The 14,353-nt window shown below is 40.7% G+C and overlaps 1 protein-coding gene across 3 annotated transcripts in view; it reads left to right on the top strand.

Moving 5' to 3' along the window:
• NSMCE2 (NSE2 SUMO ligase component of SMC5/6 complex) overlaps window positions 1-14,353 on the top strand; it is a 244,394-nt gene that overhangs the window by 225,588 nt on the left and 4,453 nt on the right. For all 3 annotated transcript variants that reach the window (XM_006151738.2, XM_006151737.2, XM_014589044.2), the window contains 2 exons: window positions 7,454-7,554; window positions 7,905-8,011. In XM_006151738.2, coding sequence (XP_006151800.1) covers window positions 7,454-7,554; window positions 7,905-8,011 — 208 coding nt within the window. The remainder of the gene's footprint in view (window positions 1-7,453; window positions 7,555-7,904; window positions 8,012-14,353) is intronic.

Below are 14,353 nucleotides of genomic sequence, written 5' to 3'. Positions count from 1 at the left end.
CCAGTATGATTTTAGCTACCTCAGGTTTCTCCCTCAGTGTGTTCAATATTTCCTGAAATAACTTCCTGTACTTCCCCATAGCCTCCTGTATTCTATACACATGTGATGCTTGTGTTCCTAGGACTGCAAGCATTTTCTGCAAAGCGTCATTTGGTCATCATCACAAAAGAGTATGGTTGTTCCAGGTGTGTCTCTTAACAGCATCTTTTGAGACGCTGCACTGTATCTGGGGGCTATCTCTCAGACATCCTGGTTGGCATTCCCAGATGAAGACTGGACTGTTTGTTTCTGACTGTTTGTTTCTGACTGTTTGTTTCTGGTGATGGTGACTGAGAAGTCCCATTAGAAGTCCAGCAGGCTGTCGGCAAGCTGGAGGCCCTTGCTTGCGTTTCTGACGTGTACTATTTCCTACACCATGGTGATGGTGACTGAGAAGTCCCATTAGAAGTCCAGCAGGCTGTCGGCAAGCTGGAGGCCCTTGCTTGCCGGTAGTGTTGCTCAGTCCAAGACCAAAAGCCTCAAGCAGAGAAGCCAACCAGTGTAACTCTCAGTCTGAGGCCAAAAGCCTGAGAACTCAGGGGGCCACTGGGGTGAGTCTTTGTAATCCTGGATATTTCCTTGAGGGTAGACAGCTGGCACAATCATGACTGAAGCACTTCAGCTCGTTCAGTCACTCCCTCAAGCTCTCTCTGGCACCATTCATAGGCATCTGTGAAGTTTCTAATCATATTCACATAACTAATCCAGAACAGTGGTTATCAAACTTTCCAAAGAGCTCTTCGTTCCAAGCCAACAGGACTGCTTCTGCTTCTTTCCCCACTTAGAATCCAAGATGAATTTGCATCCATAAGTGGGGTTCAGCCTAAGCCGTACGTCACTGGGTATGAGAAGCAAGTCCGATGCTCATACACACACACTGTAACTATATAGTCTCCAAGTTGGAATCAGTGTGCTTTTGCACATTAGGGTAGCCCCAAAACCTTTCCACGCACCAACTCAGACTCTGCAAACATGCTATCCTAGAATAGTGCAAGTCAAATAACCTGGGCAGTCTAATAAGCATTTCAAGCAGGCAGCAAATATTTATGAAGTATTTTTTTCATATGCTGCTACTTTCAAGAGAAAAGTGCTTTTAGAAAAATGTTCAGACTTAATTGGAGAAGCACATAGCAATCAGCTTTTATTCCCAGCTGGCATAAAACCATCTAACTGGTAGCCAAATTTGGGATGCCTGAAGACAGACAAGTGACTAATACTAGGGCTGTGTGTGGCCAGGACCAAATGTATTTTCTGACCACAAGACCATGTCTGGATTCTCCTCTGTAATTACCACACGGCCTACTGTAATCGTAAAACTCATATTTACTTCCTGCCTTTGACATGTAATTCAGGGGTCCGAGGCTGTACCCCGAGCTAAAGTGAAGTTCTCTCTGTTATTTGACTAAAACCCATACAGTCATCATTGTGTGAGGGCGTGTGTGTGTTTGTGTTGCCGCATCTGTTAAATATGTTAAGTATAACCTTGTGAAATATATGCCCACTCCTGCCATGTTGGATGAAGCACTTTACTAATTAAATATTTATTGAACACCTACTACTATAAGCCAAGGACTATTTTAGACTATAGGAAACATCAGTGAACAAGACAATGAGGTCCTGCTTCCTAGAAGAGAACAAGGAAGGAAGGAAGGAAGGTAGGCTGGTAGGCAGACATAGCACTTACAAATAAATATGTGCTATAGAGAGAACCCCAATGGAGTGATGTGATAGAGAAAGTCTAGCTTCTTCAACTTGGTTCATCAGAGAAGGCCTCTCTAAAGAGCTGACATTTAAAGTGACATTTTAAAATGACAAGAAGGAATATGACAAGCAAAGAGCAAGAGGAAGAACATTCCAGACAGGTTAGTATAAAGGCCCGAAGACAGGAAGTAGCTTGGCATGTTCCCAAAACAGAAAAATCCAGTGTGACTTGAGTCTGGTGGGTGATAGGGAGACTGACCAGAGAAGTTGGCAGGAGCAAGGTCATTCGGGCTATGTGGCCAGTATAAGAAACATGCTGGAAAACTTGTGGCCCTGGTCAGAGCAGTGGCCCTGGTCAAAGCAGGGCCACAAGTCAGTAGGCTACTGCAGAGGTCGGAGCAGGCGGCCGTAGTGATTTAACTAAGGTGTGAATAGCAGTCAAGAGAAGGGACTAGATGTGAAATATGCTCAGTTCCAGAGTCTACAGACCTTGCCAGTGGTTTGGTGGTTTGGATGTAAGGAATGAAGAAAAGAGAATAATCAAGAATGATTGGGTTGGTGTTGGCTTGAGCAACCAGGTACTGGCTATTTAGATGAGGAAGACCAAAGGCAGAGCTGTTTGGCTCTTCACTAACAGTCTTAACTGACCATGAACCCACATCTTGGGGGCTGATAAATTCCCTCCCTGTTCTCCCAGCCCCACTCTCAACACACATACAGCTTTACATCCCTGGGGCATTGTTGGAGACTTGGAAATACTACTTAAAACATTGCCATGGTTTCTTCTTCCTTTGGGTTTTCATTTTAAGAGGTTAAAAAAAAATTATACTCAAGTTACCTAGTTCGTATCCTGCTACATCCCTCAAGTGCTTCGTTGCTATCAGTTCCGGTGCAGACTTCCCTCCTAAGCACAACCTGTGGTGCCCGAGGCCCAGGCATCTGGATTTGAGTATGATGGGTCCAAGGTCTACTCATTGGCCAGAAGCTGAGAGCTGATTCTGCTTCTAATATACTCATAAGTCTCTATAGAAAATAGCATGACTATAATGCTTGAAGCCATTTAAGATGAAATTTGTGCAGGACATAAATCGTTAGAATATTTGAGTTCGGGTGTGTGTGCATGCATGCCCAAGATCCCAAGAGGAGAATGGAGGATGGCCACACCGCAATCCCTTTCCTCCATTGTCTTCCCTGGATCTTGGTCACGCACGCACACGCGCCCAGCGTGAGTTTTAAGCCACCTGGTCCGGGACGCAAACCGCGGTCGACTGCATGGGAGTCCAGCGACATAGCCATTACACTAACTGCTGGTCCCCAAAACAAGAATATTTAAGAGCTAACAGTGGCTTCTTTTTGTAAGTCAGATATATTTAGTAAAAATGCAGTTTCTTCTATTAAAGGGATAATATTTAAAGGCACATTAGTCTCCATTTTATTGATAAAATTAGCATGACTGTAATCTTAATTTTTATATGGCTTTGACCATAGTAGTTAAAACTTTAATTTGGTGATTTTTACCTTTCCAATTTCAGTTCATTTATTTCTAAATTCAGAAAGTATATATATTCATATGTGTTATTAATGTCTCATACCCATCAAAAAGTTGCTTTTTCTCCTTTTTTTTTGGAAAAAAATGGAATGGGCCATCTATTAACTATAAATGTGCTACTTTTATTATTATTATATATTGCCAGGATTCTTTTTTGATACGTTTAAGGTCTATTTCTGGTCTTTTCAAAATAACGTTGTATAAATACCAAAAAAGAAAGTAAAGAAAAGAAAAAAAATAGCATGACTATCTTGCTTCTTTTTCTGTTTATAATCAGGAAAATTTTTGTAAAATCTCTTCAAAAAGATTAAATTGATCTAATCCAATGTTTATCATAAGGCTAATGTTTCCTGCATTCGCCTTAAAAATATTATGATTAAGTCTTCTTGCCTGTACAGTGGGAATAATAGTAGGTCATTCTTCATGGGAATTTTGGGAGGATTAAATAAAATAATGTACTTAGCACAATCATTGCTATATAGCTTTCAGTAATCTGGAGTGTTATTATTAATAAGGAAATAATACTCTGGGCATAAGACCAATACACCAGTTTTGGTATTCACATGAACTAGCCCAAGAAAATAGAGCAATGCATTGATCACGTAACTCCCTGCATAGCTTTGAACAAAAACTTAACGATTTATTTGCATCTCAATTTTCTCAGGTAAAACTCGTTGATTTTATTAGGATAGAAGATTGCTATTTTTCTTTCTAATTTTCTTTTATCTTTTTCTTATCTAAAGTTTGTCTTTGGATCAAATAAGTCAGTGTAAGTGATATTTATTGCCAGATGTGACCTTTTGTCAGCACATTGTAGAATCCCAACGTTAATGTCACTTTCTATAAATACCGATTTAGGGTGAGGAAATGTTCTGTCTGTAGAGAAGTTCAGCTATTGAGATTCTTTCTCTTTTTAGATGCCCCGTCCCCAGGCTGTTACTCACCGTTGGCATGCGGTCCCAGTCTCACTTTGGTCACTTTCTTCTTTCGTGATCACAGATGCTGGTAGCCACCTATAATTTTGAAGTTCCCCATGCAGCCTTCCCTAGTGGTTGGCATTGCATTTGAGTGGTGCTTTCTTGCTTCCTCTACCTTTTGAAATTTAAAAATAGAAAATAAATAAACCCACGGTCTTGCAAATCAGCTGAGCTGTTTATTCATTTAACCGATTTTCTGGTGAATTCCGCGATATGACTGGAAGAAGTATATCTACTGTTAGAAATCTGCCCTGAATGCAGAATAAACCCTGTAAGAAATTGACAAAGAGCTGCTTTTATTTGGACTGTCAAAAACACCATCAGAAATGGGAGGCAGCAGCTCACAGGAAGAAGCTTTGAGAAATAAATCCAAGAGACAGATCGGCTCCCATCCCGTTCCATGGGTGTTTTCCTTACCTGTCCAATTTCCCTGAGCCACTGCAAGGAGTCCCTGGGTTGATCAAAGGACTCTTAGGACTCTGATTCACACATTATGTACCTAAGACAAGTCCTTAGGAACATGAAAACTCGTCATCGGAGTGAGCCCTGTTGTTTGCAGAGGATCCCCCACACACATCTCAGGGAACATGCTAACATATGGCACCCTCTCTCCAAGCAGATTAAATACAGTTTTATTGCTGACACAGTTTTTCAGAAATATTTTTACAATTTTGCATGTAACTGATTTAATTTATAGTTGGCTGTTAGTTTCTCAGCAATTAGCATAGCGTACTTGGGAATTTTTATTAAGTTCAAAAATAAATTCAGCCTACAAAATACCAAATCAGCAATTAATGACGTTAACATTAATTGTAGACCTTTAATATTTATTCATTTCAATTTTATAGTTACCCTATTTTGAAGCCAATGAGTGATTTTCAAGGTTTCAGACATTTTTATAACCTGAAAGGCCCCAGGCATTAGACCCGATGTCCTGTCGTTAAAAACACTCTGATTGGCAAATTTTAAATGCTGCAGCCTTGTTTCTTCCCAGAATGAGAGCTGGTTTGAGGGACACAGGCTGGCACACCAGTAGCGTTCATTTGTAACAGGAGGCGAGACCCCTATGAAACAGTCAATTGGAGGCAGAATCCCTGGGTTTCAGCCATTAATTCTGTGGATGGCCTTGAACTCTGCCCATGGCCCTTTTACACCCCCAGTGGGACCTTTTCAGACAAACTCTTCATCTGGCTTAGGGGAAGGCCCTAAGTCATCAATTCTATAGAACTGAGAGATACGTAAAACCATCTAAACCAGAGATAAGGATTTCCCCCTCACACATGGAAAGGAAAGGATTATTTTATGTCTGTATTATTTTACCAGAATGAAGGAAAGAAGGGAAGGAAAAGGGAGGGAGAAGAAAGGAGAGAGGACAGCACCACCACCATTTGTGTCTACAAAGCAATTAGTCTTTGAGTTGTGTGCAAAACTACCAGTATCCCTTCTTGAGAAAGAAAGGTTTTCGTGTACGATCTTTCCAGTCTCCCATGCAAAAGTTATCTGCCATCTGTTTTTGGCAAGTGCAATGCAACAAAAAGAACGGAGGTCTCAGAAGCCAGATAGTGCTGTGTTCAAAGCCAGCCCTTGCACTCATCACTCATCAGTTCCCAAAGTGTGAGCCAGGAACCCTTGGAGGCGCTCTGGATGTCTGTAAGGTTAGAACTGTTTCCATAACAGTAGTATGATGTCATTGCCCCTTTTCGGGCAATTCATTCATTGTTTTCATGAGTGAATTTTTCCAGAATGTTAGGTATTGTAGCAGATTGAATGCCTACACAGGTAATCAAAAAATCTCTGTCTTCTCTTAAGCCAAACATTAAATATATTTACAGGAATGGAAGACAGTGCCACTCTTACCCCTTTTTTTGTTGGGGGTAGGTAGTTCTAGAAATATTATCACTTTAAAGTTTTTAAAATGTGTGGTTTATGTTAACATGTAATGGGATTGTTATTGTTATTCTTTAATAAACTAATGTGTATTTTTAATTTCTCAACTTAAATGTCTAATGTGGTAAATATTCATAAATACACCCACATTTAAAAAGTTATTTGGGGTCTTAAAGTACAAAAGGGAGTTAGCCTCTCAGTGCAGCATTTAGGCCAACCAGGGTTCTAGTCCCCACCCAGCAACTTGAAAATCATGCCAGTCATGCACATGGGTGCCCAGGATCCTGATGGCTGGAGAACTAGAGGAAAAAAGAATGCCACGTAGTCAGGCCCCATTGGAAGAGAGTTCGTTCGTTCGTTCGTTCTTTCTTTCTTTCTTTCTTCTTTCTTTCTTTCTTTCTTCTTTCTTTCTTTCTTTCTTCTTTCTTTCTTTCTTTCTTCTTTCTTTCTTTCTTTCTTCTTTCTTTCTTTCTTTCTTCTTTCTTTCTTTCTTTCTTCTTTCTTTCTTTCTTTCTTCTTTCTTTCTTTCTTTCTTCTTTCTTTCTTTCTTTCTTCTTTCTTTCTTTCTTTCTTCTTTCTTTCTTTCTTTCTTCTTTCTTTCTTTCTTTCTTCTTTCTTTCTTTCTTTCTTCTTTCTTTCTTTCTTTCTTCTTTCTTTCTTTCTTTCTTCTTTCTTTCTTTCTTTCTTCTTTCTTTCTTTCTTTCTTCTTTCTTTCTTTCTTTCTTTCCTTCCTTCCTTCCTTCTTTCTCTCTTTCTCTCTCTCTCTCCCTTTCTCTCTCAGTGCTGTGTGCATATACCTCTAGCATTAAAATAATAATAATAATAACTTTCAAAGTATAAAGGAGTTCAAAACTATAACCAAAAAATTTGGGAGCCCTCGATACTATTTAATAGTAATCACCAGTTATTGATTCTTCCTTAGGCCAGGAGCTAAGCAAAGTATGCTACATCCTTCATCTCTTTTCATCTTTGCAACAACCAAGTCAGTTCTCTGGCCCCACCCAAAACTGGGGCCACACTCTTGATCACTGGGCAGTATTCCCATCAAAATCAATTCTCTGTAACTTCAAAAAAAACTTTTTTTACTACTCTGAGCATAGAGTTTCTTATCAAAAATGGGCAGAATCTGTTACCCTGCAGGATTCTCTTAAGAGCAGAAGTGTTAGTTTGCATTCAAGTGCCTAAAAGGGGGACTGATGCCAAATAGACCGAAATGTGTTAGCTTTCCTTCTTCTCTTCCTTCCTTGTCCTTAGCATGACTTAGACCAAGGAGGCTCATCAACTGTCCTTTTTCCTCTAGACGGTCTTCAAGCAGACAAGGAGGCTGATGGAACTGAAGGCATTGACGAAGATATGATTGTGACCCAGAGTCAGACCAACTTCATCTGTCCCATCACACAGGTACCACTTCCTCCTCCTTTGTCTAAAAGAGAACAGTTCATTTCATGGAGGCCAACAAGTTCCTGTTTGCTTCGTGATTTGATTTCGCATTTTGAAGTTAAGAAGGGAGAAAAGAGAATCAATGAGGGTTCAAGAGGATACACAGGAGGTCCTTGGGCTGGTCCTAATCTAGGAATAACTTCGTGGCCCACAGGCCAGTGGTCTCCCTGCATTTCCTTATCCAAAGCCTAATAATGTTCTAGAGCTGGGAGAGTGGGAGGTTAGCGTAGTGTGTCCAGGTCTAGGAAAACAATGGCTACTAGAAGTAGACCATTGTTATTCCTGAAAGCCTGGTGTCTCCTTGATTACAGGTAGAAATGAAGAAGCCGGTGAAAAATAAAGTGTGTGGCCACACCTATGAAGAGGATGCCATTGTTCGCATGATTGAGTCTAAGCACAAGCGGAAGAAAAAAGCCTGGTGAGTGGGTGCAGGAAAGGAAGTGATAAGCAGTCAGTCAGAGCTAGCGTGTCCGTGCTAGAGGAGCAGTCCTCAGATGTCTCCCCTAAAGTACATTCGCCTCCCGAGTGCTGTAAACATCGAAGCTGGTTTCTGGAAAAACAGTGTATGAGGGGGAAATTAATAATTTGTTCAGGAAGAAGCTGGAGGAACTTCAACCATACCTTTCAAACAAAGGAGAAACAAATGGGGTTGAATTTGAATCATTAGATAACAGGGTTTTTATTAATTTTGTGCTATTAAAAAACATAGCCTGAAGAAAAAAATGAAGTGTGATATTAGGAGGTTTATGCTTCCATTATTTTATACATTTACCCAAACAAGAAGAATTGATAATTTTTCATTTTTATTTTGCTTCCTGCAATATAGGTAACTCATTTAAAAAATATTATTAAACTAATTCTGAGGTAGGAATTCTTATTCAGTTGTTTCGATGATTAAGATTTCATAGTCAGGTCCTGCTACAGAGGTACACAGGCCACTGCTGCTCCACACGCTGAGGCCACAAGGGAGACCTGGGTTCATTTCCCGGCTCACCCTAAAAAGCCAGGCATGTGGCATGTGTCTCTGGTCCCAACTACTCAAGAGGCTGAGGCATGAGGATCTCAAGCTCAAGGCTGACCTGGGTAACGTAGTGAGATCCTGTCTGATGAGCATGGCCGTACCTACCTGTGGTCCTAGCCTCCTAGTCATAGTCAAAGACTGAGACAGGAAGATTGCAACACAGCAAGACTCACAAAACATCACATACAGACACACAGTTTTAAAAAATAAGATTTAATTGTCAAAAATAAAACAACAGCAACCAAAAAAACCCATTTCATATATTTAATTATTTGAATAACTTCCCAAAGGATGAAATAAATTCATGGGTAACTGATCAGTGAGAAATTTTTTAATTGAAACTTTTGCAGAATTTTTTTAAATTTAAATTTATTTATTTACATTCATTCACTGTACATCATTACAGCATACAAAATGAGATTTTCCATCCAGAATACACAGTATGTTGTCTCAATCAAGCACATCAACATATGTGTTATCGTCAACAAATAATTTTCCATTTCTTGTTTCCTGTATATTTTGCTATTTTTTTTTCCCATCCTTGATTCCCTATCTCTCACTCTCTGCCATCTCCCACCCTCTTCCCACACTGTCTCTGGTATCTATGGTCACTTTCTATGCCTTTTTCCCCTCACATTTTATTGATAAAGATCTTAATTAATCTAAATATTTTGAATACCAAGCACAACTGATATATACATATCCATGAACACAAGTCTGACTTTAGGCATAAACCTCAGTGAGTAGAATGAACATACTATAAAGTAGCACCTAGATGGGGCTATATAGCTTACTGCAGTCATCAAATAGGTATTTTTAATGCTTTTTTTTTTAGTTTCAAGAAAAACAGTTTTAGGGTTTTTTTTCCTGAAACTTTTTAAAAAACTTAATTAATTAATATTCATTCTCTAAGCATCGTCACAGCATACAAAATGTGATTTCCCATCCAGAATATACTGCATAGTGGCTTAATCATTCATGTTATCGTCGAAAATTTTCCGTTTCTAGTTTCATATATATATATATATATGAAAAACTATATATATAGTTTTTTTAACCCCTATTTCTTACTTCTGACCCTCTGTCCTTTCCTACCCTCTTCTCACACTATCTCTGGGGTCTACAGTTGTCTTTCATTCCTTTTTCCCCCACATTGCATTGATCACACAATTTTTTAAATAATCTACTTTCAATAGCAAGTTCAGCTGGTAATTTCAAGAAAAGCAGTTTTAACTTAAATAAGAGAAATACTAAGGAACTTCGCTTAAAACTTAAAGCCAGGAAACAGGTTAGGATTCTGTTCAAATGGTAGGTACATACGTTTCTTCCTTTCCTTACCCCCACAAACACAGAAGGTCCTGGCTCTGATCCTGTAATAACAGAATCCCGTGTTAGCTAGACTGACTCTGACTTGTACGCAGTGTGGCATTTCTTGGGCTCTTATCACAGATTTGTCACAGGAATGGAATTGCAGGTGTGACCAGTTCTTAATAGACTTCTGATAGCAGTCCCTTTGATGTGTGGCTTGACTCTATATCTCCCAGAAATTTGCTGGTTCATACCTAGAATGGAAATTCCCTACCACTCCTCAGCTGGGTATGGACTTAGAAATAGGCTGTTTGAGGCTGTTGCAACCTGGATGGTTAGTTGGTCAAGTAATTTACCCTGTTTCTTCTAGCAGCATATGGTTTTGTCGTCTAACGGTTGCAAAATATAAACTACATTTTTATCTGTGTTGGATTTCTGACTTCAGTTGAAATGTCATGTTTCTCTAGTGAACCTGTCATTTTCCCTTATGAATGTAATTTTCTTTGTTTCTGGGCTTTCAAGTCTCCCTTTTCTGTGTTAGTTCTCTGAAAAGGAAAAACAAAACAAAACAAAAAACCAAATACAATTCCTGAGAATTGATATTCCAGCTCTTCTTTCTTTAAGTTTGTGATATCGTCGTAGAGTCAGATTTGGAAGACGCAAGCACTTCCACAAAGCACATTTCTCAACAGAAGTCCAAGTTGGGTGGCAGTGACTCCAAGAATAGGCATTGCATTTAGATGCATCTTCTTAATTATGTACTTTGGCTTTCTAATGTCCTTAACCTGTTTGAGTTGTAGAAGATATGCAGAAGCACTTGAGTAGCACTTGTCATTTAGAAAAGTTTTTTTTTCTTGTCATATTTCTATAACTTGAGTATCTGAAACTATAAATTTTTAGAGCTTAATAGTAATTAAGCTAATTAATTAAGCCTAAGTAGAAGAAGTCTGAGAGGGTTACAGAGAAGGTAATATTTTTACTGGACCTTGAAAATGAGGTTTCAGAGAATGATGAAGAAGCATCTTCTAGCCAAAAGCCTTACCACATTCAGACCTTCTTCCACCGGTGGCTAGGAGGTAAGTTGTAGCTACTGTACATGAGAGGGAGACTAGAAGGATGCTATGAACAGTAAGAATAGGAAAGCAATGTAAATATTAATTATAGAAGGCGTGAAATGTCTTGACTTTTATTAGTTTCCTCATCTGTAAATGGATGACAATAGTTATAATTGCCTCACTGAAAATTTAAATAAGATTGTAAAGTTCTTGAAATACCAGGCACACAGTAAGGCTCAGTAAACATTCTCCCATCATCATTATCTTTAAACGGTGGCCACCACTGTCATTATCACCATTCTTATCTCCGTTACACTGGAGGCCTGGGAGAACACTGCACCATTCGGAGGGAATACGATGAGCCATCCTGGTGTTTGGGAAGTTTTTCCAGTAGCAGTACAAGGATGGATTAAAAGGTGACATGAGATGAAAAGGTCAATTAGGATGTTTTGAAGTAGGTTATTTACAAGTAATGAGAGTGTAGACCAAGGCAAGAGTGACTGTGGAAGTACAATGGAGAGAATGTGGTAACTGACTGAGTGTGGGAGGGAGGACGCGAGGTGAAGAATGACTGGCATTTCCGATCAGTGTCTAGGAGTTTGGTCACTAGCTGCCATTAGTCTACAGAGAGGACATAAGAAAGAAAAATGTTTACAAAGGATTAAGAGAGGCTCTTTCAGAGCATGCAGCATTTGAGGTCCCAGCAACATACCGTAGGGAAATGTCCAGAATCCACTGGAAATATGGGTTTGGGATTTGGGAGAGGACTCGAAGCTAGTGATGTCAACTGTGAGGTTATTGGTACGGAGGAGTCGAGCCCACACACCGCCCTCACAGATATAGCTCTAGAATGGATGTGATCACCAGTGGAGGGCCAGCAAAACAGGACCTTGGCCTGGCTCCAGGCTCTGCAAGACTCTCTTCTGCTCACTGTGGTGGCCTCGACACGCAACCCAGAGCCTGGTATCAGCCCTCAATAAGTCATTTTAAATCAACAAGGCTGTTGAAGGAAGACCGCAGTAAAGCTGTCTGACACTTAGCCAGGAGATGGGACAGGTTGAGTATCATGGAAATGGTCAGGGTCCCAAAACAAGATGTGTTTGGCAGCAAATTAGAATTCGGGGCCTCTCAAAACTGATTCCAGAGTTTTCTTGTGAAGCATGAAATGACGTCATTTCCCAATGATGCACATTAAGGTGATGGGCAGTTCTGGATTCCCTTTGTTTAAAGATGTCTGTGACACATCCAGTTTGAGAAGTCTCGTTTCTTCCTCCTAAACTGTTTTAATTAAGTTTTGTTAGACTGGAGTTCCAGATCTCTTGTGTTACTGGGTACTGTCTGAATTTTCCTGTGCCTGCTCAGTCCCAGAGAAGCCCTCTCTCCACTGGATTGAGTCAAAATAATATTGTCCAAGACTTTAGCCCTAAATACAGTAGTTTGAATAATTTCCTAAAATAGATCTCTTAATAATAAGACTTTTTTTTTAGGCTTTTGCCATAGGGTATGTGTGCTCACTAGAAAGAGACAGTCAGAGACAATGAGAGAAAAAGTGAGAAACAACCGCCCCGCCCGCCGTCCTGGGTGGGAAGTGGGGATGGTCACAATGCACTCCCTTCTTTTCCATTCTCCTCCTGGGATTTTAGGCACACACACACATGTGCCCAGAAAGATTTTCAAGCCACCAGGTCTGGAACTCAAATTGCGGTCAGACATATGGGAGTCCACTGCTTTACCCACCACACCACCCACTGGCCCCAAGACTATTATCTTACAAATTAACTTGCCTCATGATTGTCATATTGATTTAAAAAAAAAATTTCAAATTTTACCATAGCCATTTTACTTATTGGTTTTTGGGTTAGGAACAGGAACTGTTTTGTTTTGTTTTGTTTTGTCTTTAACAAGCTATCCTACTTGAGAGCATGTAGATTAAAATTAAGTCAAACAGAAATGTGTCATCCAACAGCAGAATTCTGGCTTTGTGTTTCAAGTCCCTTTTTATCATTTACTAGCAAGTCACTTAACCTCTCAGCCTCAGTTTCTTCATCTGGAACATGGAATCCACAGGGTGATCTCACAGAATTTCAGGACCAGAGCAGTGTAGAGAATTTGACTCTCAGTGTAGACCAGCAACTTTCCTGGCAGTGGAGAAGCTGAGCACTGAGGAGGACGCTGTTTTTGGAGGACAGAGCACTAAAATCGCTGCAGGGCTATTAAAACACAGACGGTTCGAGTTGTTACTGCTTACCTCACTGCCTAGTGACACATTATTTTAGACTCAGAGGGTGCAGGATAGAGTTACTCTCTGTGTTTAGGTATGACAGGAATCCATCCTGCTCAGATTTCCAGAAGTATCTATAGACTCTAGAGCTTGTGGATTGCACCTTGGAATTCTTCGGACCAGATCCAGGAACTCATAAGACTGAGAGTCTTGTGCTCTTGGACTGATATGGAGGCCTAGGTCCCCCGTAGTCTTGTGGGAGCCTTCAGACCCAATTCCCTTTGTTCAGGAGACACTCTGTGTTTGCCCCATGCCACAGTGCAGTTCTGTGCCCTCTCTGTGACCTGAGGACAGGGCCCAGCCTCTCCTCGGAGACCTGTGGGTCTGAGTCCTGCACAGCAATAATGTGAAGCTGAAGATTGGGTATTGCCACACCCAACTTGCTCACCAGGACGTTGTGGGGATTAGTGCCTAATGCTCATATAGAGGGTTGTTGCCCCACAAGAGGAGTGCCCTGATTCAGCACCATGGCATTATGGCCTGTTCTGATCCCTTCTAGTTTGAAACCTTGTATTTGTTTGTTTGAGGTGGGGTGAGAAATAAGGTTCTCCCCCAGCTCCTGCATCAGCCTCTCCTCCAGGAAGTCTTTCCTAACCTTCATTCACACTAAGTAAAGTGTTGCCAGCATCCCTGTGTCACACCAATGTTGTTGACGTGACTGGCTCTTCTCCACAGGCTTCTTGGGAGCAGAAGCTATGGACTTGAGCAGGAGCTGGTGCCTCATAGGACCTACAGTGATCCCCTCAGCACTAGATACACATCGGCCCACCTTGTGCTCCCCCTTCATCTTCGTAGAGGGAAACACCGAGGGCAGAGAATTAAGTCACTTGCCCACAGTGTCGCAGCCTGATTTTGAGCCAGATCTTTCTCACTCTTCAGCCTACACTTTTGTCATAAGACCATCTGGCTCCTTGGGAGGGTGACTTGGTTCATGCTTCTGTCTCCAGAGTCTGTCCCCTTGGAAACTCAGACCTCTTTGACATGATCCCCTGGGCTCCATCCTATTGAAATGACTGGGTGCCCACCCTGTCACTGACTGATGTGGTTAATTCCATCAGCTCTTCTGAGAATGCTCTCATGTATGGCTAAAACCAT

Source organism: Tupaia chinensis, unplaced genomic scaffold, assembly GCF_000334495.1.
Source record: "Tupaia chinensis unplaced genomic scaffold, TupChi_1.0 Scaffold000328_1, whole genome shotgun sequence".
NCBI classification, from domain to species: Eukaryota; Metazoa; Chordata; class Mammalia; order Scandentia; family Tupaiidae; genus Tupaia; species Tupaia belangeri.
The sequence above is the reverse complement of the archived record's forward strand: the minus strand, read 5'-3'. Positions and strand labels throughout refer to the sequence as shown.